This window comes from Populus euphratica, unplaced genomic scaffold, assembly GCF_000495115.2.
Source record: "Populus euphratica unplaced genomic scaffold, PopEup_1.0 scaffold98.1, whole genome shotgun sequence".
NCBI lineage: Eukaryota > Viridiplantae > Streptophyta > Magnoliopsida > Malpighiales > Salicaceae > Populus > Populus euphratica.
Genome location: NW_011499986.1, coordinates 47,463 through 73,345, shown reverse-complemented (window position 1 = coordinate 73,345; position 25,883 = coordinate 47,463). Strand labels below are relative to the sequence as shown.

Genomic DNA, 25,883 nt, shown 5'->3' with positions numbered 1-25,883 from the left:
AAAAATTATTTCCCAATAAAGAAAAAGGATAAATTATAACTGAGTTCAAAACAGGGATTTTGAAAAATTTACCCCACAAGTTCTGAAAGAGGAGAGGTTTCCAGAGACAGGTTCACAAGCTTCCGACAGATGCGACAGATACCATGGACTGCAAATGTACAGTGTCAGCTCTGGCTAGCCTGTAGAATACGAGATTCTCCTATACGCCGACGGTTTTCTGAGTCAGCATGCGAATGATCCAAAAATATCCAAATGGATAAGCCCGTAAATCGTTAACCAACCAAGCTAACCATGGTTAACCAACCCCTGACCTATCTATAAATTAGGAAGTCACCCGTTCCTCGAACTTTCACCTCCCGTCAACCACGCGCAACTAGGCATCGTAAAAACAGTTTGCTCTACAACCATGGCCACCACATCTTCTCTTGCATCTCTTAGCTCCTCCACATACCCCTTCACTGGCTCAAAAACCTCCACTAATCAGCCTCATACGTCACCATCTCGTGTCAGCTTCCGCCCTTTTCGAGTACGCGCCGCCTGCGCTTCCACTGCCGAGAGACCCACATCATGCACTGCGACACCAACATCAGCATCGTCTCTCTACGAAGTTCTTGGGATTCAAATGGGTGCTACGTGTACAGAGATCAAGACTGCTTATCGAAGACTAGCAAGAGTTTTGCATCCTGATGTTGCAGCTAACTGTCAAAGGGAAGACACCGCTTATGAGTTCATAAGAGTCCATGAAGCTTACGAAACTCTGTCCGATCCTGAAAAACGGGCTGATTATGATCGCTCCCTTTACAGACGAGGAAGGCAAATGAGCTCTCCGTTTGTAATGTCCGCTGCTACTGCAACAACCATGGCAACACGCTATGCAGCTGCTGGATTTTCTGGCTATACAAGGCGGAGATGGGAAACTGATCAGTGCTGGTAAATGCGAAAAGAGGCCGTAAAATTATAGATCATGATCGATTTTAGCCCTTTAGATTGCTAGATGAAATAGTAAGATACAGTATTGATCCCCAATTCCTCACATTTTGGGGATTATTTCCTGTTGTAAATAGTCAAGATTGGACCTCAATCTCTTGTATCATTGTCCCAAGGCGGCATTTTTTCAGCCTGGAATTATTGATTCTCACTTATGCTAATGCTATGATTTTGACATGGATGTGTTGGAACAGTACTAATTGAAGGCCTCTGTTTTCGTCATCATAATACTTGTACTGGAATATATTTCAAGGAGTTAGAATTTTATTCGTGAAGTATGCTTCATTTACAAATGGAAACGGAATGAAACCTGGATTCTATTTTTATTGACAATTTAGTTTTATCCATGTTGGTTTGAGAAGCATCTGGAGTGATTGATATAACTGAAACAGAGTTTCAGTTTCAAACTTATGTACCGATGGAGTGTCTCATGTGCTGTAAGCCATATGGATGAATTTTGCTCAATGATTGGAAGAGAGGTGTAGAAAATCTGAAACTTCTTGGAGTTCAGAAACAATTGGCTTCAATTTTCAAAATGTATGAACAGGATATATCCTCCATGTCTTGTAAAGTGGACACACTCCGATCTCTAAAAAAATTATTGGGAAGTTTGGATAGAAAAAGAGAGGTGGGTAGGAAAAGTGGGTGGAAAATCAAATTTAGCACAGTATACAACAGGTAGTAAGAAAAATAAATTTAAAAAATTAAAGAGTTCATTTGTGACAAGTAGCCTAAATTTTAAGAGAATTAATCTCAAAGAGATGTTAATTGAGGAGCTAAAAAAGCTCACTATTTTTTGTTTGTTAATACTTAGAGTTCACTATATAAATATTAAAAAATATTTTATTTTTTTAAATAAAATTAAATATTAACATATTAACGTTATGTTTATAAAAATAAAAGTTGTTATTTTTATTTTTTTAAGTAAAATTGAACATTAACATATACATTATGTTTATAAAAATAAAAATTGTTTAATATGAGAGAAAAAATTAATTTTAATATTTTAATTTAATAAAAAAATAATATTTTATCAATAGAAATTATTTTTTTTTAAAATAATATTTTAAACTTTATTATTTACAATAATTACAATTATAGTTATATAATGTTAAGTTCAACAAGCATAACAGATTCTTAGATTATGTTTAAAATTATAATATCAGTTGTTCAAAGTATTTTATATTCAAAAATATATTTTATATATTTTTTAAAATATTTTAAACATCATTATATCAAAATAATTTAAAATAAAAAATATATATTTTTAAAAAATACTTTTAAAACAAAAAAAAAGAACATATTACCTTCATCTAATGCCATTTAAGCCGGCAAATGCTCTGTGCTTTTCAGATCGCCACATGCACACCATATAAGCACATGGATCCTTCTAGCCGATTTCTTATTCTTGGTTTTCTTCTTCTTTTTAGCATGCTTGAGGGAAGGCAAAATAGTGATGGGACATTGTTGCCCTTCCTCTCAGCATTTCTTATCTGGGGATATTGCCTCTCTTCTACCGGACCATCACATCTTTCTTCTTATCCACTTTCAAGAACCCGCAAATCACAGCCATCGAATTTCTTTTTCTTGATTAAATTCAGGCTCCTGGATCAAGTGACATTTTGCTATGTCAGAAATCAAAATACTTTTCAGAGTTTTGAATCTTACAAAAATTACTTTTTAAAAATATATATTAGTTTTAATTTAACATCAACACGTCAAAATTATTAAAAAATCTTAAAAAATAAAAAAAAATAATGTTTTTTCAAACCAGATATATTTTTAAAATACATTCGAATACTGTTTCAACACACAAACAAATAATCTATTCATTCATCCATGAGTCAACTTCACAGTTTTATTTGGATGATCCTATCATATAGCGTTGGAATAGTTGATACTTGAATCATGTTTTACTGGAAGCTTTCTTCAATGGGACGATTTAATTCGGGAATTTCTCGTTTGCTAGTTCTTACCATTAAATGAGATTTGTCTCGGCATAAAAAGTTTCTAATAGCAGTGATTTTAACAAATCCTTGCTCGGTCCTATGCGAGGCTCGACTTTTAAAAACCCATGAGATCCAAGTACTAAGGAAGATCCTAAACCAAGTCCTAATAAGTTAGAGAGGGAATCCTCGGCTTGAGGCTCGAGACATCAAATTATTCGGCCTTGTTCTTAATTTAATTGAGATCCATTTCCCTGGACTGGAATAGCAGATGATATAACAATTTAATCTAAGTGATTGTATTTTATTAATGGAAATTTTTTTATGGTAATCACTTATGCGAACCACCTCGTGAATTTATAAATTTAAAAATTATAGCCAAGATTGATTACAAATTCTAAAAAATAATATTAATTTAAAGTTTTTTTTAAAAAAAACTCGAAAACTTATAAAAACATGGTTAGAACTTGATGCTAAACGGCGCGTTAAACCAAACAGCACTTAAAGACAAGAAAAACCAGTGCCTGCGTATTTTCAACCATGCCCTCCAAATCTTCTCTTGCATCTTTAAGCTACCCCTCTTTTATTGGCTCTAAAATTTCATCACAACGTGCAGATTATGACCGTTCGCTTTTTTGACCTGGAAGGCAAATGAGCTCTCCTTTTGTAACGTCTGCAACAACAATGGCAACAAATTCTGTAGCAGCTGGATTTCCTGCCTCCACCAGGGGAAGATGGGAAGCTAATGATGCTGGGTAGCTGCTAAATTATTTAGTAGTTTGGCTGTATTTCGCCTTGAATTATTGATATCAGAATCATTTTTAGCTTTTTTTGAAATGCGTAAAATAAAATAAAATCCTAGATGACAAAAATCAAACCATAAAATTTGTGTCCATCCCTCGACGGTATTACACGGATAAGCTAACATCAGTTTATTATAATGGATAGCATGTCCTTATGGGTAACCTAACAGCTTACAACTTCTGTTCAAAACATGATGTGTAGAAGTTTGGATACTTTCGTGGAGTTGCTACTGAGGTTTTTTATCAAATAGAATCAAATGTCCTCGAAGCCGTCATGTATTTTCTATTGAACTGTAAATGGTAAGAACAGTTCAAGGTACATCGAAACCAAGGCAGCAAATACAGGCAAAGATAGATACGTTAACCATCGAGTATTTATTTGAAATTTATCTCGGTAAGACTTGACGGCAAACTGTATAGCAAGCATGACAAAGCATTCGAACTAACACAATTCTGTAAAATTTATTGCTCAAATCAGCAGTCTAAATAGCGACCGACTAACCGCACTGATCCCACACACATGAATTCTTACTTGAAAGAAGACGAGAAAACAAACCTATATGAATGTCAAGCTTCCTCCGTGTATAAAAAAAAAACCAATTGGTGTAATGGGACAGAAGCTTGATTCCTTGACATAGGCCATTTCGAGGCCTGTGTAGAAAGTCTAGAGGGCTATCAAAATGATCCTCAAGATCATCTTGGAAAAATGGGCCAATCCAATGGATGTCCTCTCTACCCACCCGGAAAACTCAATTTTTACTTGGGGCGCTAGAGGATGAGGCAGGGTCGGGTTTTTACGGCCATGACCGCTACCTATTTACGCATCCTCACTTGACTCGTCAAGGAACACTATTTTTTTATTTATATATATGTGCATTGCTGATTTTTTTTATGAATGGCGTATTATTATTTTAAATTATTTATTAATATATGTTAAAGAATTATTTTAACTGTTTAATTTTTTAATTAATTTAAAATTTATATAAGCTAACATTATTATTATTTGATTTTAATTTTTTTAAATAAAAATAATAAAATTTAAACTCATGGCCATTTAATTAAGTAGATTTTTATATCATGTTAAAAAACTAATTTGACTCAACAACTTAAAATTTTAAATAAAATGCTAATATATAATTTACATAATTTTTTAATAATATACAATAAATTTTTTAATAAACAAGAATATACCATTAGCTAGTTTATTAAGCTAACTTAGTCTAATTTTTTTTATTAAAATAATATTATTTTACTTTCTTAATATAAATGATTAATCTAATTTATATGATAAAACTGATCATCAACTTCAACTAAAATAGTATTTTTTTTAATTTAATTTAAAATTTAATATTAATAATTTGAGTTTTATAAATTAAATTATTAGTTTGATCAAGTTAGTATGTTTAGAAGTGTGGTTGCAATTGTTTTATAAAATACTTCTCATTAAAAAATATATTAAAATAATATTTTTTTATTTTAAAAAAATTATTTGTAATATCAATATATCAAAATAATCTAAAATCATTAAAAAAATATTAATTTAAAATAAAAAATATATATTTTTTAAAAAAATATTAAAACAAAACGGACACTAAATAAATCATCTTGAAACACATCTTTGGGAATATAGCAGGGGCCCTTTTCTCTTCATAGATCTATTTCCAATGGGCTAGAGCTACAGGCCGAAATGGAATGAGCTTTTGAAATTACCGAGCCAGGCTCGATCTCTTCTTGCAAAAATGACCTGCCGTCGCAGCATTGTTGCAGCGCATCCAAGAAGTAGTAGCAATGGCTCGTCTGATCCGGCAGTGGCCGCTGTTGCATCACCATTGCTTCTCTTACGCTGCACTCAATTACCTCCTCTCTGAGTCCTTAACTTTATCTACCAAAGCTACCTCACATCGTGTTTCTTTCACTAAAGTTGCAGCTGCTAATCGTAGCGTGCCTTTTCGTCCACGCGGTCCCAAGTTACCCAATTCTCCAACACCGTATGATTTCGAACAAGGAGGAAATGTGAGCGATTCGGATTCAGAAGCAAACAAAAGCCGCAACCAGAAAAAACGCGAGGCTCGACGCGCTGTTCGTTGGGGCATGGAGTTGGCCTCCTTTTCTCCGCCTCAAATCAACCGCATTATCAAGTGATGAACACAAACTCCCTTTCTTATTTTTCTCAAATCAACAATGTTAAAGCTTTTCTTTGTAGTTTTCTCATGTTTTGCTTGCGATTTTTTAGAGTGGCTTCACTTGAGAAAGACGTATTCGATGCGTTAATGCTAGTTAAGGTACATCTGTTGTAATATAACGTCTCATCCGGAGTGCGATGATTTTTCATTTCTTTCGTGTTTCAGAACGAGAGAAAAAAATGTAGCTAAGGTGTTTGTGTTTTGGTCGCAGAGACTAGGACCGGATGTTCGAGAAGGAAAGCGGAGGCAATATAATTATATTGGTATTGGTCGGACTCTGTATCTTTTAAACATTAGTGTTTAGTAACTTGTCTCTTAAACATTAAGGTTTGCTAGCTGCGTTGTTTGATCTCCTCCCTGAGAAACATTGACATCATGCGTGCAAGTACTCTTAGTTTTGGACTTGTGGTCCATGCTAATACATTTGATGTTACTTAGCATGGAGCAAGGCTCGTTGCTTATTTTAATGAGAAAGATTTTATTTTCATGACGTGGATTTTATTTCTCTTAATAACCCAGTAAACTGTGCGCCATGCTAGGTGTATATTTTGTCATGTAGAGAATCTTTGAGATCAATGTTTCAGGCATTATAAATGTGTTCTTGAGTCTTCATTGTTATGTGAAATGTACTGGTAGGGAAATTGTTGCGGGAGGTAGAACCTGAATTGATGGATGCTTTGATTCACTGTACAAAAGATGGTGATTGGAGTAGGCTGCAGCGTTTTTCTGGTTTGGAAGAAAAGATTGCTGGGGAGGAAAATGAAGAATGTCAAGAAAGGGAATACGAATCGGAAGAGGAGGTATATTGAATAATTATTTCATTTAATTATAATTGTGTGAATTTTGAGTGGTTATACGGTTGTGCCAAATTCTTCAATCTTCTTCCAGTCCAACTCCTTTTATAAATTCTGTTAAATGGAGACACTGACCTTATTTAAGGTTTCTGCATTACCATTTTGGTTTTGAATGCAAATCTATTGCTACAGTTCTTTTTTGGGTCTCCCTTAGTCTTGATATGTCGTAAGGCATTTTGCTGCCATAACCAGAAGCTTGAAGACGTGTGGTAAGTGGAATATACTATATTTGACCTTTATGATAATTACGCTTACGGAAAATGGAGAAGGTTAAATCTATCTAGAAATAAAAAAAATTCCTCTCTACTTACTAAAGTTCAAGCTTAATTAGAATACAATGTCCATGTTGACATACTACATTTTTGTTATTTGTACAATTTTCAGGGTTCGCGCGAGTACATTGATGTAGCAACCAGATGGTTTGATGGCCTGATTAACAGGGACATAAAAGTTACCAACGAGGTTTATTCATTTCGCAACGTCGATTTTGACCGTCAGGTTAGTGAAATGTCACCTCAAGTGTAAGAATCATTGCATTTCTGATTTGTTCATGAGACCCCTCAAGCTAATTGTAGGCTAATGATTTCTACTACAAGTTAGATAATGAAAACATATTGCTTGAAAGAAAAAAAAAAATGAGGGGGCAAGTATTCTTATGAAGTCACCAGATGAACAGGAACCTGTCATTTATTTGCAGCCAGAGAAACAAAAAGAACCAATAGGCCGAGACTTATTGCTTCCAGACGATTACTTAGCTCTTGCGAATCCAGCATATTTAACCCATACTATGCACTTTTAGGTAGTCCAAGCAGCAGAAACCATGGTTGGCTTGAATAATTAGTTGCATGAATGCCTTCATCGGTAAAGTTTAATTGCGTGTCATCTATTGTGTGTATTGATGGCATGGCATCTATTGAACAGGAACTACGTAAACTTGTGCGGAGAGTGCATGCAGTTCAAGAACGCAAGGGTGTTACGGAAGAAAATGAGCAAGAAGTGGACGCTGCAATCACAGTTGCCAAAAAGTCCCTCACTCGTTTCCTCCATGATCTTGCTAAGCAGATGCCAAGGGAACATGATCGTATTTATTTGTAAGATAAATATCTTGTCATTGCATTTTCCTTCACAAAACGTCTAATATGTAACAAGCAGGGCAATTGATGTCCTGGGCTTAGGCTTATGGATGTAACCATGGCTAGCAGCCTAGAACATTCTTGCTTGTCTAGGCCAGGCCCATTACAGAATATCATTCCCACCTTTTTTTTCTGTCTCTCCATCCCCTCCCTTTTGTTCTCCTTCGTTTTTCACTTTATGTCCTGGGCTTAGGCTTATGGATGTAACCGTTGGCTAGCAGCCTAGGACATTCTTTGCTTGTCTAGGCCTGGCCCATTACAGAATATCATTCCCACCTCTTTTTTTTTCCTCTCCATCCCCTCCCTTTCGTTCTCCTTCGTTTTTCACTTTCGATGGTAAGGACCATCGGGGCTGGTTCGATTGGTAATGTGTTAGTTTATGCTTTTCAAAAAGCTTTATGCATTGATTTTCACTTGAAAAGTATTAAATTGATTTTTTTAGAAGATTTTGTATAGTTTGATATGTTAATGTTAAAAATTCAAAAAAAAAAATATGAAAAAAATATTATTGTAATATATTTTAAATTCAAAAATATTTTTCAAAATATTCTTCATAACATCATAAACACACACTTAGCTGATTTAGGCCTAAGAAAAAGATCCCCAGGTGGTTCATTTTGCATTTTCTAGATAAGGTTCTGTCTTTGCTAAGGGCTATACCGCCACTCAATAATGGAACTAGACATAGCAGGATAGTTATTTCAAGATCTGAATCATCTTAAAAAGCTTGCTATTATTGTCCCGTATATGGCCGTCCAACACCATCGCTAATTTTTCAGAAAGGCAGATAGCAATAATAATCACTCGCGTTTACTCTGCACTGATCTGTAGGTGGGTGGGCTCATACTTATCCCCACAGGACAGGCTCTTCAATAACCATCGCCTAGAAGCTAACTTGACATGCACCTTAATTTATTTATCTTTTATTTTCCTTTCTTTTCCAACTTGGGACACAAGTAGGGATATTGGGGGTCATAGTCTTGTAGGACATGAAGCAATACATGGTTTACGATTTAACGTGTATGACATGATAGATGGCTATAAAATAAGTTAAATTAAGAAGAATGGTTTGTTTTTGTATTTTAAAAGTATTTTTTTAAAATGATTTTTTATTTTCAATTAAATTTTTTATATTTTAAAATTATTTTAAAATACTAATATTAAAAATAATTTTTTTAAATTAAAAAAATTATTTTAATATATTTTTAAACAGAAAAACAAACAACTATTACTTAAACACCATGAAGCTATCCTGTATCTTAATAATGATGCCCAAGCTGTCTAATTTTACTTGTCTTTTGATCAGCTTATGCTATGTTATCTACATTGCCCACATTGCTTAAACATTGTTATCCCATCTGTCCATAGAAAGGTACAAATAGCAAGATGCCTATATCTTTCGAGTGCATTTAGTCAGCTAGTGATAATGCCATATTTTGTTTTCGAAACTGATATGCAGTTTTCAAATGGTGTGAATCAGATCTTTATAGTGGCAGGTTATATTTGTTTTGACAACAAGATTGGACGGCACCCATTCTTTGTTTCTATACGCATGCATTATCTCCATACATATTAGCCCAAGCCTGTAGTTGTCTTTTTTCAGAAGTTATGTATGTCACAACGATGCTATTACTTATACCTTTAAATTTGTTTCCCCGGGTTTTTTTAGTGTTTAAATTTCAACATTTTCGGCAATCAAGAGGTTCCCAAGATTCCCAGAGAATGTCACTGTCTCTCGAGTGAAAAGAACTTCTCGAGTGCCTAAATTTCAGTGTTGCGAGCTCTAATCCTTCAGCTGGAAAAGATACCAATACAAATTATATTTGGCCATGGTACGATCACATCCTTGCAGTACTTTCACTTAGGATATCTAATCGTTAAAAAACAAGAGGCTGCTGCTCTTCGATCGCTTTCGCTTCATATAAAGAGATTCTCGTATAACTTGATGGGGGGTGTGACGGCCCTTGACTTAAACTCCAGCCAATGCTTCCCTTGATGGGTTACCCCTTCAATTCTTTTGATTTTCGAAGATGGACTAACGAATACCAAATGAGAGACAACTTTTTAATAAAAAAAATTAGCGACAAGAAATAAAAAAGGACACTGCTGAAGATTAGGGTGCCAGCTGTTGAAAAACTTTTTTATTATTATTATCATAAAAGCTCAAGTGCTTTATGACGAAGTTGTATGGTCCCAAAACTTATGTCGATATCATTCACTATTTATTAACCCAGTCATAATATTAAATGAGAAAAAGATACTTAATTTTCCGTCGGCAGAATGCAGATAGCAACTCTGTTTGACAGTGAAAATAATTGCACTTCACTTTGAAGAGCTAACATTTTCATCCCATTGCAGTGCCGCAACAACCATTCTGATTTTGTACCAACAAGCAGAGAATAGCATGCATTCTTATTGCATAGCCTAACTCTAAAACAATTATTAATTAATATAAATATACAGGTCAATTTATGCACAACTTAATTATTTTTATAGATTTTAAAATTAAAAATTATATAAATATTTAATGAAAAATTCAAACTCATTACCATTGCTTTAAACAACTTGATCCTACAAGAGATGGAGCTTCTCTTGTGGGGGGGGGGCGAAAAAATGATAAGGTGTGTAATTGAGATGAATTGGGTATATAAGCTGTGCTGCCGACTATGCTTGTTGAGTTAACAGGACGAATGGAAGAGAATCTGGAAATCCAAATGAACTAGACTGGGAATAGGTTGCTCCTTGGGATGCCCTTTACGGTGACACTTTCACGAAGGAAAAACGTGTACCTTGGTTTTTCGATTTGAAGTTTGTGTTTGGTAATATATATTTTCATAAAAGTGTTTTTTTTAATTAATAGAAAATGTGTTAAAATAATATATATATCACTTTTAATATCAGCATTTAAAATCATAAAAAAATATTTAAAACATCAATTTAATATTTTTTTATTTAAAAAATAGTTTAATTAACGCTATATGTATATTGTTAAGGAATCATTTCAATCCAATAACTTAAGTTATTAGATAAAGTTTCAATATATAATTTATATTATTCTCTAATACATCTTCTCAAGTGAAAACTTCTTAGATTTTAAACTTACTCAGATTCATATTACCTTGTATTTAATTTTTATCAAATAAATAAGGATAATGAGATTCGAATTTAAGATTACTTAATGATCAAAACTTTGATACCATATCAAGGAAACATCTTAACCTAATAGCTTAAATTAACATATATTTGGTATCATAATAGCTTTTACTTTTTATTTTTTTAAAAAAAACTTGAATGAAAAATATCAAATTGGTTTTTTATATGTTCTTCTTATGATTTTAATGTTTTAATATTAATATATATTTTTTAAATAATATTATTTTGATATATTTTTTATTGATATTTAAAAAAAAGATAATTAAAAAGCAAGTTGAAGAACGATACAAATCAAAGCAGGAAATTCAGGCCGGCGGTGGTCAAATGGCAAAGGGAAAAGAAATAAACAGCTAAAGAAATTTATATGCTTTTTATTAAGAAAAAACCAGTGACAGTCAAAGAAGGGAATTATTTCCATGAGTTTGGTTTTTTGTGTGTCCGATGCCAAATCAATTTGGAGTTTGTGTCAGCAGGCCGCCATAGAATGTGAATTCTGCTCACGGAAAGTTGCAGCAACAGGGCGACTATGATGTATTGGCACCAGAAGTGCTATTTCTGAAGAGATTTTTTCAAGAATGAGTTTTAACAATCCTTGCCGTTGGATTCAACATTGAAATCATGGCCCAAAGCTTCCCAATCTTCTCAAAACTTATTCTTTAGTCAAAACTTTGTTCTCATTAATTCGGTGTTCGTCCATCTTCAAATATCAGAAGAATTGAAGGCAACCCATCAAGGGAGGCGATGGCCTAGAGTTGAAGTCAAAAGTGTGTGTCACAACCTCCACTAGGTTATTTCAGATTTTTCAATATATGAAGCGAAAGCGATCGAAGAGCAGCCTCTTGTTTTGTTTTTTAAACGGTTAAATATCCCTGGCCTTTGTTTAGATATCTGTAATTCTCAGAGACTCACGTGTGCTTCCCTACGTTGCTATGAGAAAACATTGCTGGAAGAATATATATATTTCTCGGCTATGTCGAGTAGTTAAACCGCTATCCCTTGGCAGCCCTTCAAGAAACCGAAGGAGGGCGTCGAAGACACTGTTCTAGTTCACTATATCTAAGGTTGTCCCAATTTAAGAAAAAAATGTTTCGAGAGGCCAGGGGACTGTCTCTCTGTCCGTCCAAAACAAGGTTAAAATTTTGACAGCACATATGAACTAATCAAGTGCACCTTATAAGAAAGAACCTTCATAGCCCTCTTATATATTATTTTAATTAATTTGACCGCATGCTTGCACTCTAGGGTTTGAAAGGTCTTAGGGCCGCCATATAGATTTACTCCAGGTGAAGGTGACCCCATGGCCAATAAGAAGCAATCAATTACTCAGCCCAGCTTGGCTATAACCAGGCTGACCATCATTATATGTGTGGATGGAGTTATCGTGCCAAGCTATCTTAATTTCACGGATGAACACAACTTGCAGTCCAGTCCAAGGTGGTGGCTTCTATGTGAAAATTCTTAAGATTACTGCTATATTTTTCTCATGTTTAAAAGAAAGTACTATGAATTATGTTTGACATATTTGCTGTATTGGATGGCCCTTGATTGGATATTTTAAAATTAAGGGACGTAGGTATTTCTTGACGCCAAAGATCATGCCTGAGTAGTTGCTTTCTGGTGAGACTAATTTCTGGTACTCGCCACCTAATTCCTAGAAAAACTGTGATTGATACAGGAACTAAAAGCATTGAATTGAAGACATGTGATTTGGGATTTTAATTAATACAATCAGAGGTCGAACCCGACTTTAACTGTCTTTCGTGAAATTCAGACAGATTTGTAGCGTTGTCTGGCAAATCGATAATCTTAGGATGCTCAGAAAGCAACATGAAATTTATCGGTTCCGTTTAGTGAGCAGTACTGGTCAACAGAGCTGAAGAAATTGGATTAATACAGGGTTTGACCTCGTGGTATTAAGAACAAAAACGTCTCTTTATAGAAAAGCTAACCAAAGATGACTCCCATTATCCATAATTAATACTAGGAGATTATAAAACTCCCAGAAAGGCTGCAAGCCGCTTTTGACTGACTTCATTCCCATTTACCATTATCTGAAGGTCCAAAATTCCACATGTTTCAAGCGCTCAGTTTTAAAATTATTTCTTTTAGTTAATCTTGGTGGAGAATCGGTATGACTTTATAGGACAATCTGGGATAGAAAAATATACTTTGTTCTTGAAATTATCTGGCGATTAGTATATATATTCAGAAACCATTTGAACACTTGAAACAATCAAAACTTTCTCGCACCATTTACCGTTTGAAAACTCATTCTGGTCATTTAGAAAGTGATTTCTTGATTTTTTTTCCTTTTCTCTTACTAAACTCTATTTCAATTGAAGATTACATAAATGCAAGATCTTGACCGTTCCAATGCATATATAGTCAGTTGGACCAAGTCTAAAACATTTGAATTGTACATGAACCAGAAAAAAAATATAATTATAAATCCTAACTCTATAGTTCAATTCTCAAATCGCGGGTTCAATAGTTATTTGGCTGGTTAACTAAAATTATATATATATATATATATATATATATATATTTTTTTTTTTAAAAATAATATCATTTTACTATAAAAATTATTCAAAGTAAAACCTGATCCAATTAACAAATCGCTGAATTGTCGACCTAAATTGGGTTTCAAAGCTATGCAAAGAAACACTGCTAGAACTAATAACCACATCCAGAGCTTGGTAACTAGTTTGAGAGATGAAGACCGTTTCCTTGGTTACTTGACACGAATCCACTGTTCCAGTTATTGTTAATGGGAATACCATAAATAGCTTTATTATCGTTAGTTCCTCCGTTCTATTTTTGATGAATCAAAGTTACAAAACTGTTCGAATCCAATGTTTTTGCTTAATTTATATTTCGTGTCTTCCACGTACTTATACTGCCAGCGATCGATGCTATCATAGGCAAGAAGCTTTCTTATTAGAATAGCAAAGAAACGGTCGATCAACTGTTCTACCATCTTCTCCTAATTATGACTTGCTTGGAGGAAAAGATAAAAACTATAACGAAAGAAACTCGATCCAATTACGAGGGTGGTGCTAACGGGAAATATAATGATCATAGTTCAAATTTTTTTTGATGGGGTTTGGTAGGACAACTTTCATTCATGCTAGGCAGAGATTTCCCAAATGAGTACTATCGTACTACTTTTCTTATAGCTAGAAGAAGTCCAAGTGTTGATAGTTCTTGTTTTCTGAAATAATTTTTAAATTATTTTCAATGAAAGTAGATGTTTTTAATAATTTTATATAAAAATTTAAAAAACTTTATTTAAATATATTTTATACCACAGTACCAAAGACAAATAAAGAGTGGCATGTAAAAAAGAAAGAGAAAGGATAGCATGCAATTTCCTCTTTGTATAATCATTAAAATGTACTAATTTCAACATTCCCATGATATAATAATAATAATAATAATAATAATAATAATAATAATTTCACAATTCCACATCCTAATCAAGATGCTCTGAGTTCTGCTCAACAACTTCTTGCCAAGGACGTGGGTTTGGTAAAAAAAATTTGACTATGTAATAGAATTACACACAAAAATGCTTTATTTATGTAATTTTAAATAAAATGATACCCAGACCATCTCCTGCTACCATATGAATATACAGCAAGGAAACTGTCTTTTTTGTTTTTAAGAAAATGGAAACTGTCAGTGTTGCTAGTGGTGAATTAAGTCTTAATTTAATCACAACCTAAATGATCTAATAATGGTTGGAGGGTAATTAAATTGACCGATTAAAGATGTCTTTAGTGAAAACATTAACTGCTTGTTTAAATCAATATCTGTTGGTATTTGATTAATATCTTGATATAAAAAAAAATTAGTAAAAGAAAACATAGCAATAAATAAAATAATTTTATATTTAAAATAATTTTAGAATGAATTTTTATCATTTCAAATATAAAAAATAAAAAAAAAAGTATTATATTTTTTTTTATTGTCTTCATTTTCCCTCTTTCAAAAAAATTATCTTTATTATTATTTTTTTTTAAAAATCACGGGTTAAGGTACTTGTACCAAAAGTTATTTCAGTATTCATGTCCAACCAAACAAGATGCTGGGTGTTTGCCAACAGATCGAGGTTCATCTAGCTTAATATCAAATTTATCTATTACTATTATCAAAAAAATAAAATTATTACAGGGTCGAATATCTTCACAATTTTCACTCACCTAATTGGTTGGTCAAACTATGAAAAGAGGCCTAATATAACTTAAGAAAATGATTGCTTGCTTCCCATTATTCCACTACTTAAATAAATCTTAATTATTTATTCAGAAGAATTTTAACTTCTAAAATAAAAGCAGAACCAAAAGTCTAATCTTTTTCCTTTTTAATCACCACATCTATAAAATAAACAAAGGCCATTTAATAAATTCTTAATTAATTAACGAAACAATGCAAAGCACTGATTTAAAATTGGTGTGGCTCCTCCTCAGCTTAATTTGGCAGGCTTATCTTCCCACGGGCCCTCGGGACCCATCAAATACCAAAAGAAAAAAATTAAAAAATAAAGCAAGCAAAGGGGTTCTAAAATCGAAAAGATCACAATATGGCTTCTCTAGCTATAAATACCCCACCTGTCATCACAATTTGGAATCTCACGTTAGCTCTTTTCAGGACACATCAACAAGAAGAAGAGAAGTGGTTCGGAATCTAACTAAGACACCAAACTCTTCTTCTTGTTCTCCCTCAACAACATTTCTCTTTATAATTCTTCTTCTTCTTCAATGTCTCAGCTAACATTACTTATCCCTCTATCATCCTTCTTAATTTCCCATTTCTTCATTCAAGGTAACTGAGTATTTTCAAGAAATCCAATATTGACACAATTGGTTCTTTTTTTTATATATAATTTTTGAAATTAATATTTTTTTTTTAATGTTTTTGCAGCTGTTGTTTCAACAACGTTTACATTAACTAACAAATGTGACTACACAGTATGGCCGGGAATTCTTTCCAACGCAGACGCCCCAGCTCTCTCCACAACCGGCTTTTCCCTTCAAAATGGTGAGTCAAAAACCATCACAGCACCAGCTTCATGGGGTGGACGTTTCTGGGGCAGAACATATTGCTCTCAAGACTCCACAGGAAAATTCTCTTGCGTTACAGGTGATTGTGGCTCAGGAAAGCTAGAATGTTCAGGCACTGGTGCAGTTCCTCCAGCTACTTTAGCAGAGTTCAAGCTTGACGGCTATGGAGGGATGGATTATTTTGATGTGAGTCTTGTTGATGGGTACAACTTGGCATTGCTTGTTGTCCCTCAAGGAGGTTCTGGTCAGAATTGTACAAGCACAGGATGCGTTGTGGATTTGAACGACTCGTGCCCTTCAGAGCTTAAGGTTACTAGTACGGAAGGGGAAAGCGTGGCCTGTAAAAGCGCTTGTGAAGCTTTTGGGTCTCCACAGTATTGTTGCCATGGAGCATACAGTACACCTGATACCTGCAGGCCTTCCACGTATTCTGAGATTTTTAAGAACGCTTGTCCACGCGCTTACAGCTATGCTTACGATGATAAGACTAGTACCTTCACTTGTGCCTCGGCTGATTACCAAATTACCTTCTGCCCCTCCCCTAACACCAGGTAAAATTATTTTTCACTGCTGTCAATTCTCACAACGTTTGGAAGTAGTTTTGTCAATAGAGACGTTAAAAAAAGCCTGTCAACATGACCGTTTTGTCCTCCTTTACTTCCTGATATTACTACTACCACATAAAGAAATGTTTGAGAAACGTTGTCAGTTTTTGTCACTTCGGCTCGACGTTACCCCAAGATAGGCCCGTATCAGGACATGTCACATGTCACATGTGACCTAGAGTTAGTGCCCCCTGCTTGGGAATTCTACCCATGTGAAATGATGTTGTAGCACATCTTGCCCACGTTTGCTGCAAAACGCTTTGGTCAATCCTAAAAATTCATAGACAATCTTATAATTTACAGATAGGAATCTTAGTTATATTATGCAATCAATCCTTGAAAATTAGGTGGTATCTCATTATTGTATGATGGTACGTTGCCTAAATCAATGCACGTCTTTTGCAGTAGGTGGGTTTGTGTCTATTTATCTACATATAAAAAATATAAAACAACACCTAAAAATCAATTCGATATCTTTTTTAACAAAAAATAATTTGAAAAATGCATTAAGTAAGCTTCATTGTACACTTATTAGCTTATCCAAAGCATAGCCACGTAAAACACTAATACATCTTTCCAAATCCCCACAGCAAAGTCAATTTTTTTACTAAGATTTTTGTAAATATTGCATCAATAACGAGGGCACTAACGGTTATGTTTTTGGCAAACTGTGCAGCCAAAAAGCATCACAAGGGCAGAACACTGAGAATACAAGCACAAATAGCAACACACCACTCGTCAACAGTACAATGGTGTATGAAGGTGCGTTGACCCAGAATGGAGCATCCCCATCTATGAACAGCAAAGTGTTAGGAGCACATGTCATTGCGGGAATTGTCAGCTTAACGGTAGCCATTTGGCAGTTGGGATAGCTCTTCTAAGTTCTAACTCTTCTTCGGGTTGTAGGCCCATAAAGAATATACTCCAGTCTAGTTTAGGCTCTTTATCGGGCATCAACTTACAAAAATCGGCCATCTAAATTTTGACCCGAATGAGGTCGTCGGTTCTTATGGGGCGGACCCTTTAAGCTTTTTTTGGCATGGTTCATGTGATCCAGAGGTGTGACCAAGGTGACGTGGAGTTGTGCTATGATGGAAAAGCTCACCTGTCAAAGGAAGGTCGCTCCATAAACAAGGCAAAAAGATCTTCCGGAGATCAAACACTAGATACTGCTGTGCTGTCCGCCAGAGGCTGAGGAGGTGATGGTGGTGGTGGTGGTGGGGCAGAATGCATGAAACTGAGCTGTCAAGTTACAATAGAAATTTTCCTTTTCTTTTTTAGTTTAGGAAATTATTATTATTTTTTTATTAAAAGAGGGATCGGATTCATCTGTTGATTTCATAGTGCATGAGTTATATTATGTAACCGCTGCATTTGGTGCCAAGATAGTGAAATTCTCATCTAGCTAATTTGATGTTTGTCTTCATGCTTGATGTCATGTTGCCACTTGAATCCTTTAAGCAACACATAAAAAGTTTTCCAATTGGATTAAATATTTATGTAACTGTAGATTGGATAACATAAAGAAATCGGTAGTGTTTTAAGCGTGGAAGATAATGCTAGTAATTGCCGGCAGCAGATAGACATTTTGGGATGTAACCCACCAAACCATGGTAGGCATATTCGAGTACCCCACAAAAAAATGATTCTTCAGCTGTAATAGTATTATTGACTTCGTTTATGTATATTGATTGGAGAGAACAGTTAGGCTTAGGCCTTTATCCAACGCAATTTCAACGGGTATGTTACTGTTACCACGGCGGTGTTGATTGTGCTCTATATTGCCGAAAGAATCACGTTAAATTTTTGTTGATCCAACCAGTGGCAGATCAGGCCATTCTCTTGCCCAGGAGAATATTACCTGCAAATTCGTTGAATATTGAAGGCATGAGCATCACGACCGGCCATGTTTTGTCTTTTAAATTGTTTCTTCTATGCCGGGAACATCACGTGTTAGCTCAGCAGCCATGCACATTAGAGAATTCAATGATAATGACCCGATGCCATCGGCTCAGGCAAAGTTTCCGCCGGGTGTTAGTCTTGATTGATTACTTGCATTATCACAACTCGCAGCTTAATCTTCATGTTTTTTCACTGCATTTTCGGCTTCTAGAAAACACTGCTAAAAGGACAGCAGCACCTGATCTCTTTATAATCTATAATTTACCTTGAATCTCCAGCATCAGCAGGCAAGACATTCGACTGTCACTCTTCATTATACTGATTTCCAATTTCAGTGGATTACCACATATATGCTCTTATTGTAAGAAATTAACCAGGTGGATCATTTTTTTCGTCAAGGCATGTATGATCTGACAAAATCAGCCATGGGGTTAGAGAAAAATGAATTTGGGGGGGGGGGGGGGCAATGTGAAGAGCATGAAGGGTAAGATTCAAACTAAAGTAAATGAAAAAGGATCACAGGTGTAACATGTGACATTTTACAGGGACTTGATCATAGAAAACTAACAATAAGGACCGAATTAACTTTTCAAAACATTTTCTGGGCCGCGGCCCCTCAAGCTAAAACTTGGCCCTGACTTTGGACACCGTAAATTCAACGAAAGATTTGTTATAGCGGCACAAAATGGATTTGCAATAACATGTAAGCATCAAGCACACTGTCGATCCACCCTGTCACGCATGCACCATGCCATGTTAATTTTCTCGACCGAATCATTGGGCCCGAATGCGTGCTTCTCGTTTTCGAAGAAAGAGAACGAGCATGGCTGTGCGATAGGCCGTGAAAAGGGAATGCGTGGAAGTTTAATACTACTTATTTTTTATTTAAAAATATATTAAAATATATTTTTTATTTTTTAAAAATAATTTATAACATAGCATATCAAAATAATTTAAAAATATAAAAAAAATATTAATATCAAACAAAATTAAAATAAAAAATTTTAAATTTTTCAAAAACATTTTTAAAACTGAAAACAATCCCGAGAGTTAAAGATAATTCACAGTCGTTTGACAAGTAGACATAAAAATTATTTTGGATGATTCCATTTCTTAACCTTTTGTGGTTAACGAGTCCTTAATTATTTAATATCCATCCTTCGATTAAATTCTTGTCAAAGAGGTAAACTTCATGCAAGTAAAATAATGGTATTGTTAAAATATGGCCGCCACAAGCAAATGGCATAAAATAAGGTTAAAAGAAATTTTGAAACCGTAGACATGGAAAGAAGCATTTGTCGCTCAGATGCTTCTGTGACTAAACGAAGATTACAGTTATTCTGTTGCTTGTTCATTGAAAAAGACATCGTGTGCTCGCATGAACATTTCCTGTTCGCTCCTTCAAAAAAACAACTACTTACTTTACGTGGAAAATTTTATCGAGCGAAATTTATTCATAATCACGTCATTAAGTGAACTTATTGACTCGAGCCAAAGTCAAGCCCCGTAAATGAAAATCCTAGATTTTTTTTAAAAATCTCCACTTTGAGGGTTTTTATAAATTTTTTGAACATCTATAAAGAAAGAATGTGCCCAGAAACTTTATTATCAGAATTCACCAGATTACTAGGAGGAAATGATGACTGGTCCAAACTGATAACATCTCATTTGATCCGAAAAGGCACTCAACTGGGGCCGATCAATTATTCGGCCCACCTCCAGTGAGGCTTCATGACATGATCGACCCTTTTAACTTTGAGGAAGTGCCAAGCTAGAGCTGGTTTTCATAAACCTGGCCGATTAGCGAACTCCATGTTCCATTCAAAGGAAGCCCGCCACTGATCGGACTATGCTGTCGAAGTAAATTCAGAAAATGTTGCGTCCAAATCAGAAACGAATTATCAATACTAATATGTTTACTATTTTCTCGTGTCAAAAGTAATTTTCAAAGCCAAAATCTGTGGAAGATGCGGGTTATGTCTTTATATATCAATGGTTAGAATTGAATGGATAGTAAGTCAAGCAAAAATATTTAATTATCGTCGAAGCAGCAACCCTCCTATAACTTTGATTTTTCTATTTATAGAGGCAAAACCTTAACTTGGAAGATAGTGATGAACATTTCACTGTTCCAGAAGATAATGAAAAAAAAGAGATGGAATGACATGCCCAAATGTTAAAATAACAAATCCTTCAAGCACTTTATAGATCATATTTCCCCTTTGATATTGCATCTACATCTTTTTTCCAATTACTTCATGTGAGACATTGAATGTTTTAAAGGAGCTCCATCTAATCTAAAGTTGGTGGATAAAAGCATGTCTATTGATTCTGTTTTTGTCCAAATACTACCATTTGTTTCAAAATCCAAGATAAATAAACAAATAGTTATTCAGTGTTTGGATAGTAGTTATTTAATATGTTCAAGCACTTGAATATTTTCTTTTTAATATAAGAAATTTTAGATTTATGATAAAAGTTTAAATACCTACAAAAACAGTTTCAATTAGTGGGAGTTAAAAACCTTTCAATAATAAAATTTGTATATTTATGGAAAAAATATTAAATGATTTAAAAAGTATTTATATTTTGTAAATCTTATTATTTTTGGAGAAAAGAAACATTAAAAAGTCATTTTTTATATAAATATTAATAACAAATAAATATCTCTTATATATTATTAATGTCAATATGTTCAAGCATTTGAATATTTTCTTTTTAATATAAAAAATTTTAGATTTATGATAAAAGTTTGAATACCTACAAAAACAGTTTCGATTAGTGGGAGTTAAAAACCTTTCAATAATAAAATTTGTATATTTATAGAAAAAATATTAAATAATTTAAAAAGTATTTATATTTTGTGAATCTTATTATTTTTGGACAAAAGAAACACTAAAAAGTCATTTTTTATATAAATATTAATAATAAATAAATATTTTTTATATATTATTAATGAGATAACAAAGCTTGAAAGATTGCTAAAAACTGACTATACACAATTTGAAAAGGCAGACATTTATTTTAAGGTCTTCGAATTGCAGATATAGCTATTGTTAATGTGATGCAAATCTTTAATAAAGATTGGAAAAGGAAATAGTAAAAGGAATTGGGAGGATTGTATTGTGATAATGACAATTATCCAGACGTACTTTACACGACATAAAACGTGGCAAAGGACATTCTGAAATGCTAAAAGAACTAAATATTTTTTGCCAAAAGGAAATAGATGGAGATTATCGGTTTCCTTTTCATATTTGGATATGTTACTGACCCTCCTGATCTCAGCATGCTCATTCTGGGAACGTCAAGTGAGAGAACTATCAAGTTGGTGTACGGCAACATGTAGCAGTCTATGCACTGTACAATCCATAGAATTATCCACGCTTTACAGTTTACTTTCAAAATTCATTGCGTGGCGCGCGCTCTCTCTCTCTCTCTCTCTCACACACACACACACACACACATATCAAGTATAAGAACCATGCTGTGATCAGCTGTGCCATTTCTCCCAATGGCTTCCACCTCATGTACACGCAGAAAAGAGACTGTCAAGTACCGATCTGTATGCCCATATATATGAAGGATGATTTCTTTGTCTAAGAGATACGTACTGCGCCTGACATGGAAATGCTTACTAAGTTCCTGTAATTTTGCACATGGGAACGTATACGTCAAACCCTAAAAAATTGCAGAGTAGACATTCCGCTTTCGCATGTCAGCACGTATATTAATACCCCGTAAAATGTATATTAAGGTATTGCATGGTCAAAGCACTTATTTTGGCAGCTAGATTTTCAACAACAATCAGCCGATAACAATATATTCAATCCTCTCTTGTGGCCTATGATCCTATCATTCTCCTCATATGAACACAAAAAACAAACATCTGCGCCACTTCACTGAATAATGACCAACTTTTTTGCCACACTTGTGTTCTAATCGAATACCACGTGATGGCAATTGGTCACTGAATAGTTTGTTAATTAGTCTTTCCTTTTGCTTTGTTCGACTGACCATCAGCACGTTTGTTTTAATAGATGTAGCTCTTCATGCTTAGCACAAAAACAGAATCTTTTCGAGAACTTGTAGACACTGTAACAGTAAATTTTCATCAAATAAGCTGCTAGCTTTCACTCACCATTGGCATTCAGCAACTATAACTAAGAATGAGAAAGCATGTCGAGTTTTTTCCTCGTATTGGTAAAATGCAGGAAGAATATTAGCAAATAAGTGTATATTGCCATTAATCATCATATATTCGTTATTATTCTATCTTGGCTTAATGTGATTATCATGCATACGCTGGAGGGTTCATTTCATGTTGAATTTGATGGGAATGATTTATCTCTACAAACCATAGTTAACATATATGGTCACATAAAGCATGCATGTTTGAATCAAACTAGCTTTAGTGCCACGTAAACCTTTGCATGAAAAGCACTCGACTTTCTTATATACAATATGGACAGCCACCTTTTTCTCATCACATTAGCCTGCTCCATGAATTTTACGGGCATGGATTGTCCAAAGGCGCCATTGCATCCCTGGTTACCAATTTGGTTGGCACTACACAGATTCCTTTTGGTACCATGTTGTCGTGTACGCCAGCTTTAACTTGGTCGCAAACTTAGCCACAACTCCATGCCTGTATTCCAATAGGATTTTTATCTCCTCCCCAAAAAAAAAATTGGGAAGACAGAAGTCAAAAAAAAGTAGGGAAAAATTGTCAGAAGTGAGATCTGTACCCACCTCCTCTTGTAGGACATGAACTTGGAGTTTTTTAAACTACCATAGCTGTCACAAAAATAATTAAGGGACTGTCACGGCTAGAAAAAAAATTAAAAATAGAAAAGAAAAATCAAACAGGTGTGCTAGCGATTCCCTTCACGGGGCAACTATTCGGGCCGGGTTGCACTACTCCGAGGAACGCAACCCTTTATTGTAATAAAAGGATTGAATTATTGGGCATACCGCAACTCATAATGAGTTGTATTACTGGGAGCGTCGCAACCTCTCAATGAAAAACTCCCCCTCTTGTTTCCTCATTTTCTCTCTTTCTATATCCAGTGGTTCAATTCTCCCTGCACCAGAATTCTTTTTACCGGTGGTGTTACCTAGAAGCAGCACAGCATAAGTAGTTGAGCCACTCCTGGCAAATCAACCCTTTAAATTTTTATTATGTCGATAGCACTAGCTATTTTCTTAATTATTTTTTGAAGTGTTGCCATTGTAAGTGTTTAAAAAAAGCTCCAAAACTTGAGTTTGACATTTTGATAAATAAATTTAGCCTTTCCGAGGCAAAGCTAAATCAAGAGAAACAAGGTGTGTCTGATACAGGAGGAGTGCAGTGCCTGCAAGGCTGTAACGCGGAATTTGATCAAAACGATCGGTCAGCACAGCTAGGAAAGATGAGAGAAAGGGTCCCTCGATCAAGTGACTTCCACGGCACCATGGACTCACTGACGTGGATGAGCATCCACATTTTTAAAATCGGGGCATCTTTTTTCGCAAATTTCCAAAGCAAATGCATTCCTAAAAGTTAAAACCTTCTTTTTGCTTTAAAGGTTCCACACTAGGCCCCATGTTTCGGTGATGGGTTCGGCCCAATAGACTCTCGAGTTCTCTGTTCTATTCCAGTTCTTAATTAATGCATAACGTCATAACGATAGTTAATGTATGGTCGTCGGAGTCTTCCGTAAATCCACCGAAGAAAAGTCTGGAAAGTTTTCAAATAAGTTTTCTTTTTATCTATTAACCATTTGTTTTTTTATTTGAAACTATACTTTGTTGAACTGCAAAAATGAATTTAATTTTACCAACCCAGCACTTTTAAGCTCAAGTGAAGTGAGCCCGACTTCGATCAAGAACATTAAAATTTTGTCAGCAAAGTACGCGGATCTTTACTGTGTTTGCCGGCACTGGAAGGAGACAGTGTCTCCCTGGCCGGCTGCCACGTTCAGTACACGTTGCAGACTAATAATAGATATCGATAGAGCTCCAGGCCTCCAGCCGTCCCACGAGCCAGATTCTTGATCCATGCAAAATTTCTCCACTCCTAACTCCATGAGAAAAATAAAGTACCACTCCATGGTAACAAGCAGACAATGCCAAGGAAACACAAAATCAAATGCAGAATTTTAAAATCTGCCGTCATTGAATAGTAAGTCCCCCGGTAGTTTTTGCTTATAAACACTGGAATTAGCAGGGATTTTTCAATATATTAAGAGTTAATGTGTTCTCTTTTTTTAATTAAAAAAACAGAATTTATAAACGATATTTATAGTGAATCCCATGCTTATAAGAAGAGAAATTATAAAACATATCTGGATTACAATCCTGCATCATATAAAAACATATAGAATTCATTACAAAATAATTTATAATAATCTCTCCCAAATCATCAGTAAGTTAGGCACAATCACAATCAGAATATTATCTGTACTGTTGAGTGTTGCCTCCAAGGCGAAGTTCTATCCTCCATGTTTTGACTGGTGTAATGTGAGCAAAGGAGCTTTGGGGTGTGCTTTATTGATATCTAATTTATCATTTGATGGGACAATCACTTTTTGAAACTCTCACTTTAATGTGAACCAAACCCTTTGCGTGATCCGAATATCGTTGCATGAAATTCAATTAAAAATAATGCGTTCATCAGATTTTAGGAATCTAATTCTAGTTTTAGAGATGCCAAGATCAAGGAAAATTCGTGTAAGATACATAGCTATCAACATTCATCGGTTATTGAAAACATAAAGTCTGAGATTCTTGAACATTTTAATTAATTTCTTCACACGTTAGCTGGGTCATATATACAGGGCAGAATAAGTTGACGAAGATAAAATTTAAAGATGCTTTAAGAAAACATTGTGCAGATAGTCTTGAAGACATGGACCTGAAAGCATCAAGAATTGGTTGTCTCTCTCCATGGATGCGTTTGTTTCTGGCCACATTCCATTTTTTTTATGTTTGTTTTAAAAAAATTAATCAACAAAAAAATATTTTATGGTCAATAAAAAATTTGATTTGATTTTTAGAAAAATATTTTTTTATTTTGAATGGAAAATACTTTTTAAAAATTATAAAAAATTTAGAAATCTCAAACTTTTTATTACTGTATATATTTTATTTTAAATATTTATTTTTTAATTTCACCCATTAGAATTTAATTTTATATTAACTTTGGTTTTTATTTTTATAATAATTATTTATTTTTTTTATCATTTTTTAATTGAATTTTTTATCTATTAAATT

At 34.3% G+C, this 25,883-nt stretch overlaps 3 protein-coding genes across 3 annotated transcripts; all 3 read left to right on the top strand.

Annotated features, from left to right (window-relative positions):
* The first annotated feature begins 337 nt into the window (after positions 1-337).
* Positions 338-1,209, top strand: LOC105140086 (chaperone protein dnaJ 11, chloroplastic-like). Its single transcript, XM_011046769.1, has one exon. The coding sequence runs from the start codon at positions 407-409 to the stop codon at positions 932-934; it is 528 nt and encodes a 175-aa protein (XP_011045071.1). The 5' UTR covers positions 338-406; the 3' UTR covers positions 935-1,209.
* A 4,226-nt stretch (positions 1,210-5,435) lies between these two features.
* Positions 5,436-8,043, top strand: LOC105140085 (kinesin-like protein). Its single transcript, XM_011046768.1, has 6 exons — positions 5,436-5,874; positions 5,970-6,018; positions 6,131-6,182; positions 6,556-6,719; positions 7,158-7,271; positions 7,695-8,043. The coding sequence occupies exons 1-6, from the start codon at positions 5,525-5,527 to the stop codon at positions 7,866-7,868; spliced, it is 903 nt and encodes a 300-aa protein (XP_011045070.1). The 5' UTR covers positions 5,436-5,524; the 3' UTR covers positions 7,869-8,043.
* Positions 8,044-15,692: 7,649 nt separating this feature from the next.
* LOC105140084 (thaumatin-like protein 1b) lies at positions 15,693-18,160 on the top strand. Its single transcript, XM_011046767.1, has 3 exons — positions 15,693-15,883; positions 15,983-16,673; positions 17,404-18,160. The coding sequence occupies exons 1-3, from the start codon at positions 15,820-15,822 to the stop codon at positions 17,597-17,599; spliced, it is 951 nt and encodes a 316-aa protein (XP_011045069.1). The 5' UTR covers positions 15,693-15,819; the 3' UTR covers positions 17,600-18,160.
* The last annotated feature ends 7,723 nt before the right edge of the window (positions 18,161-25,883 follow it).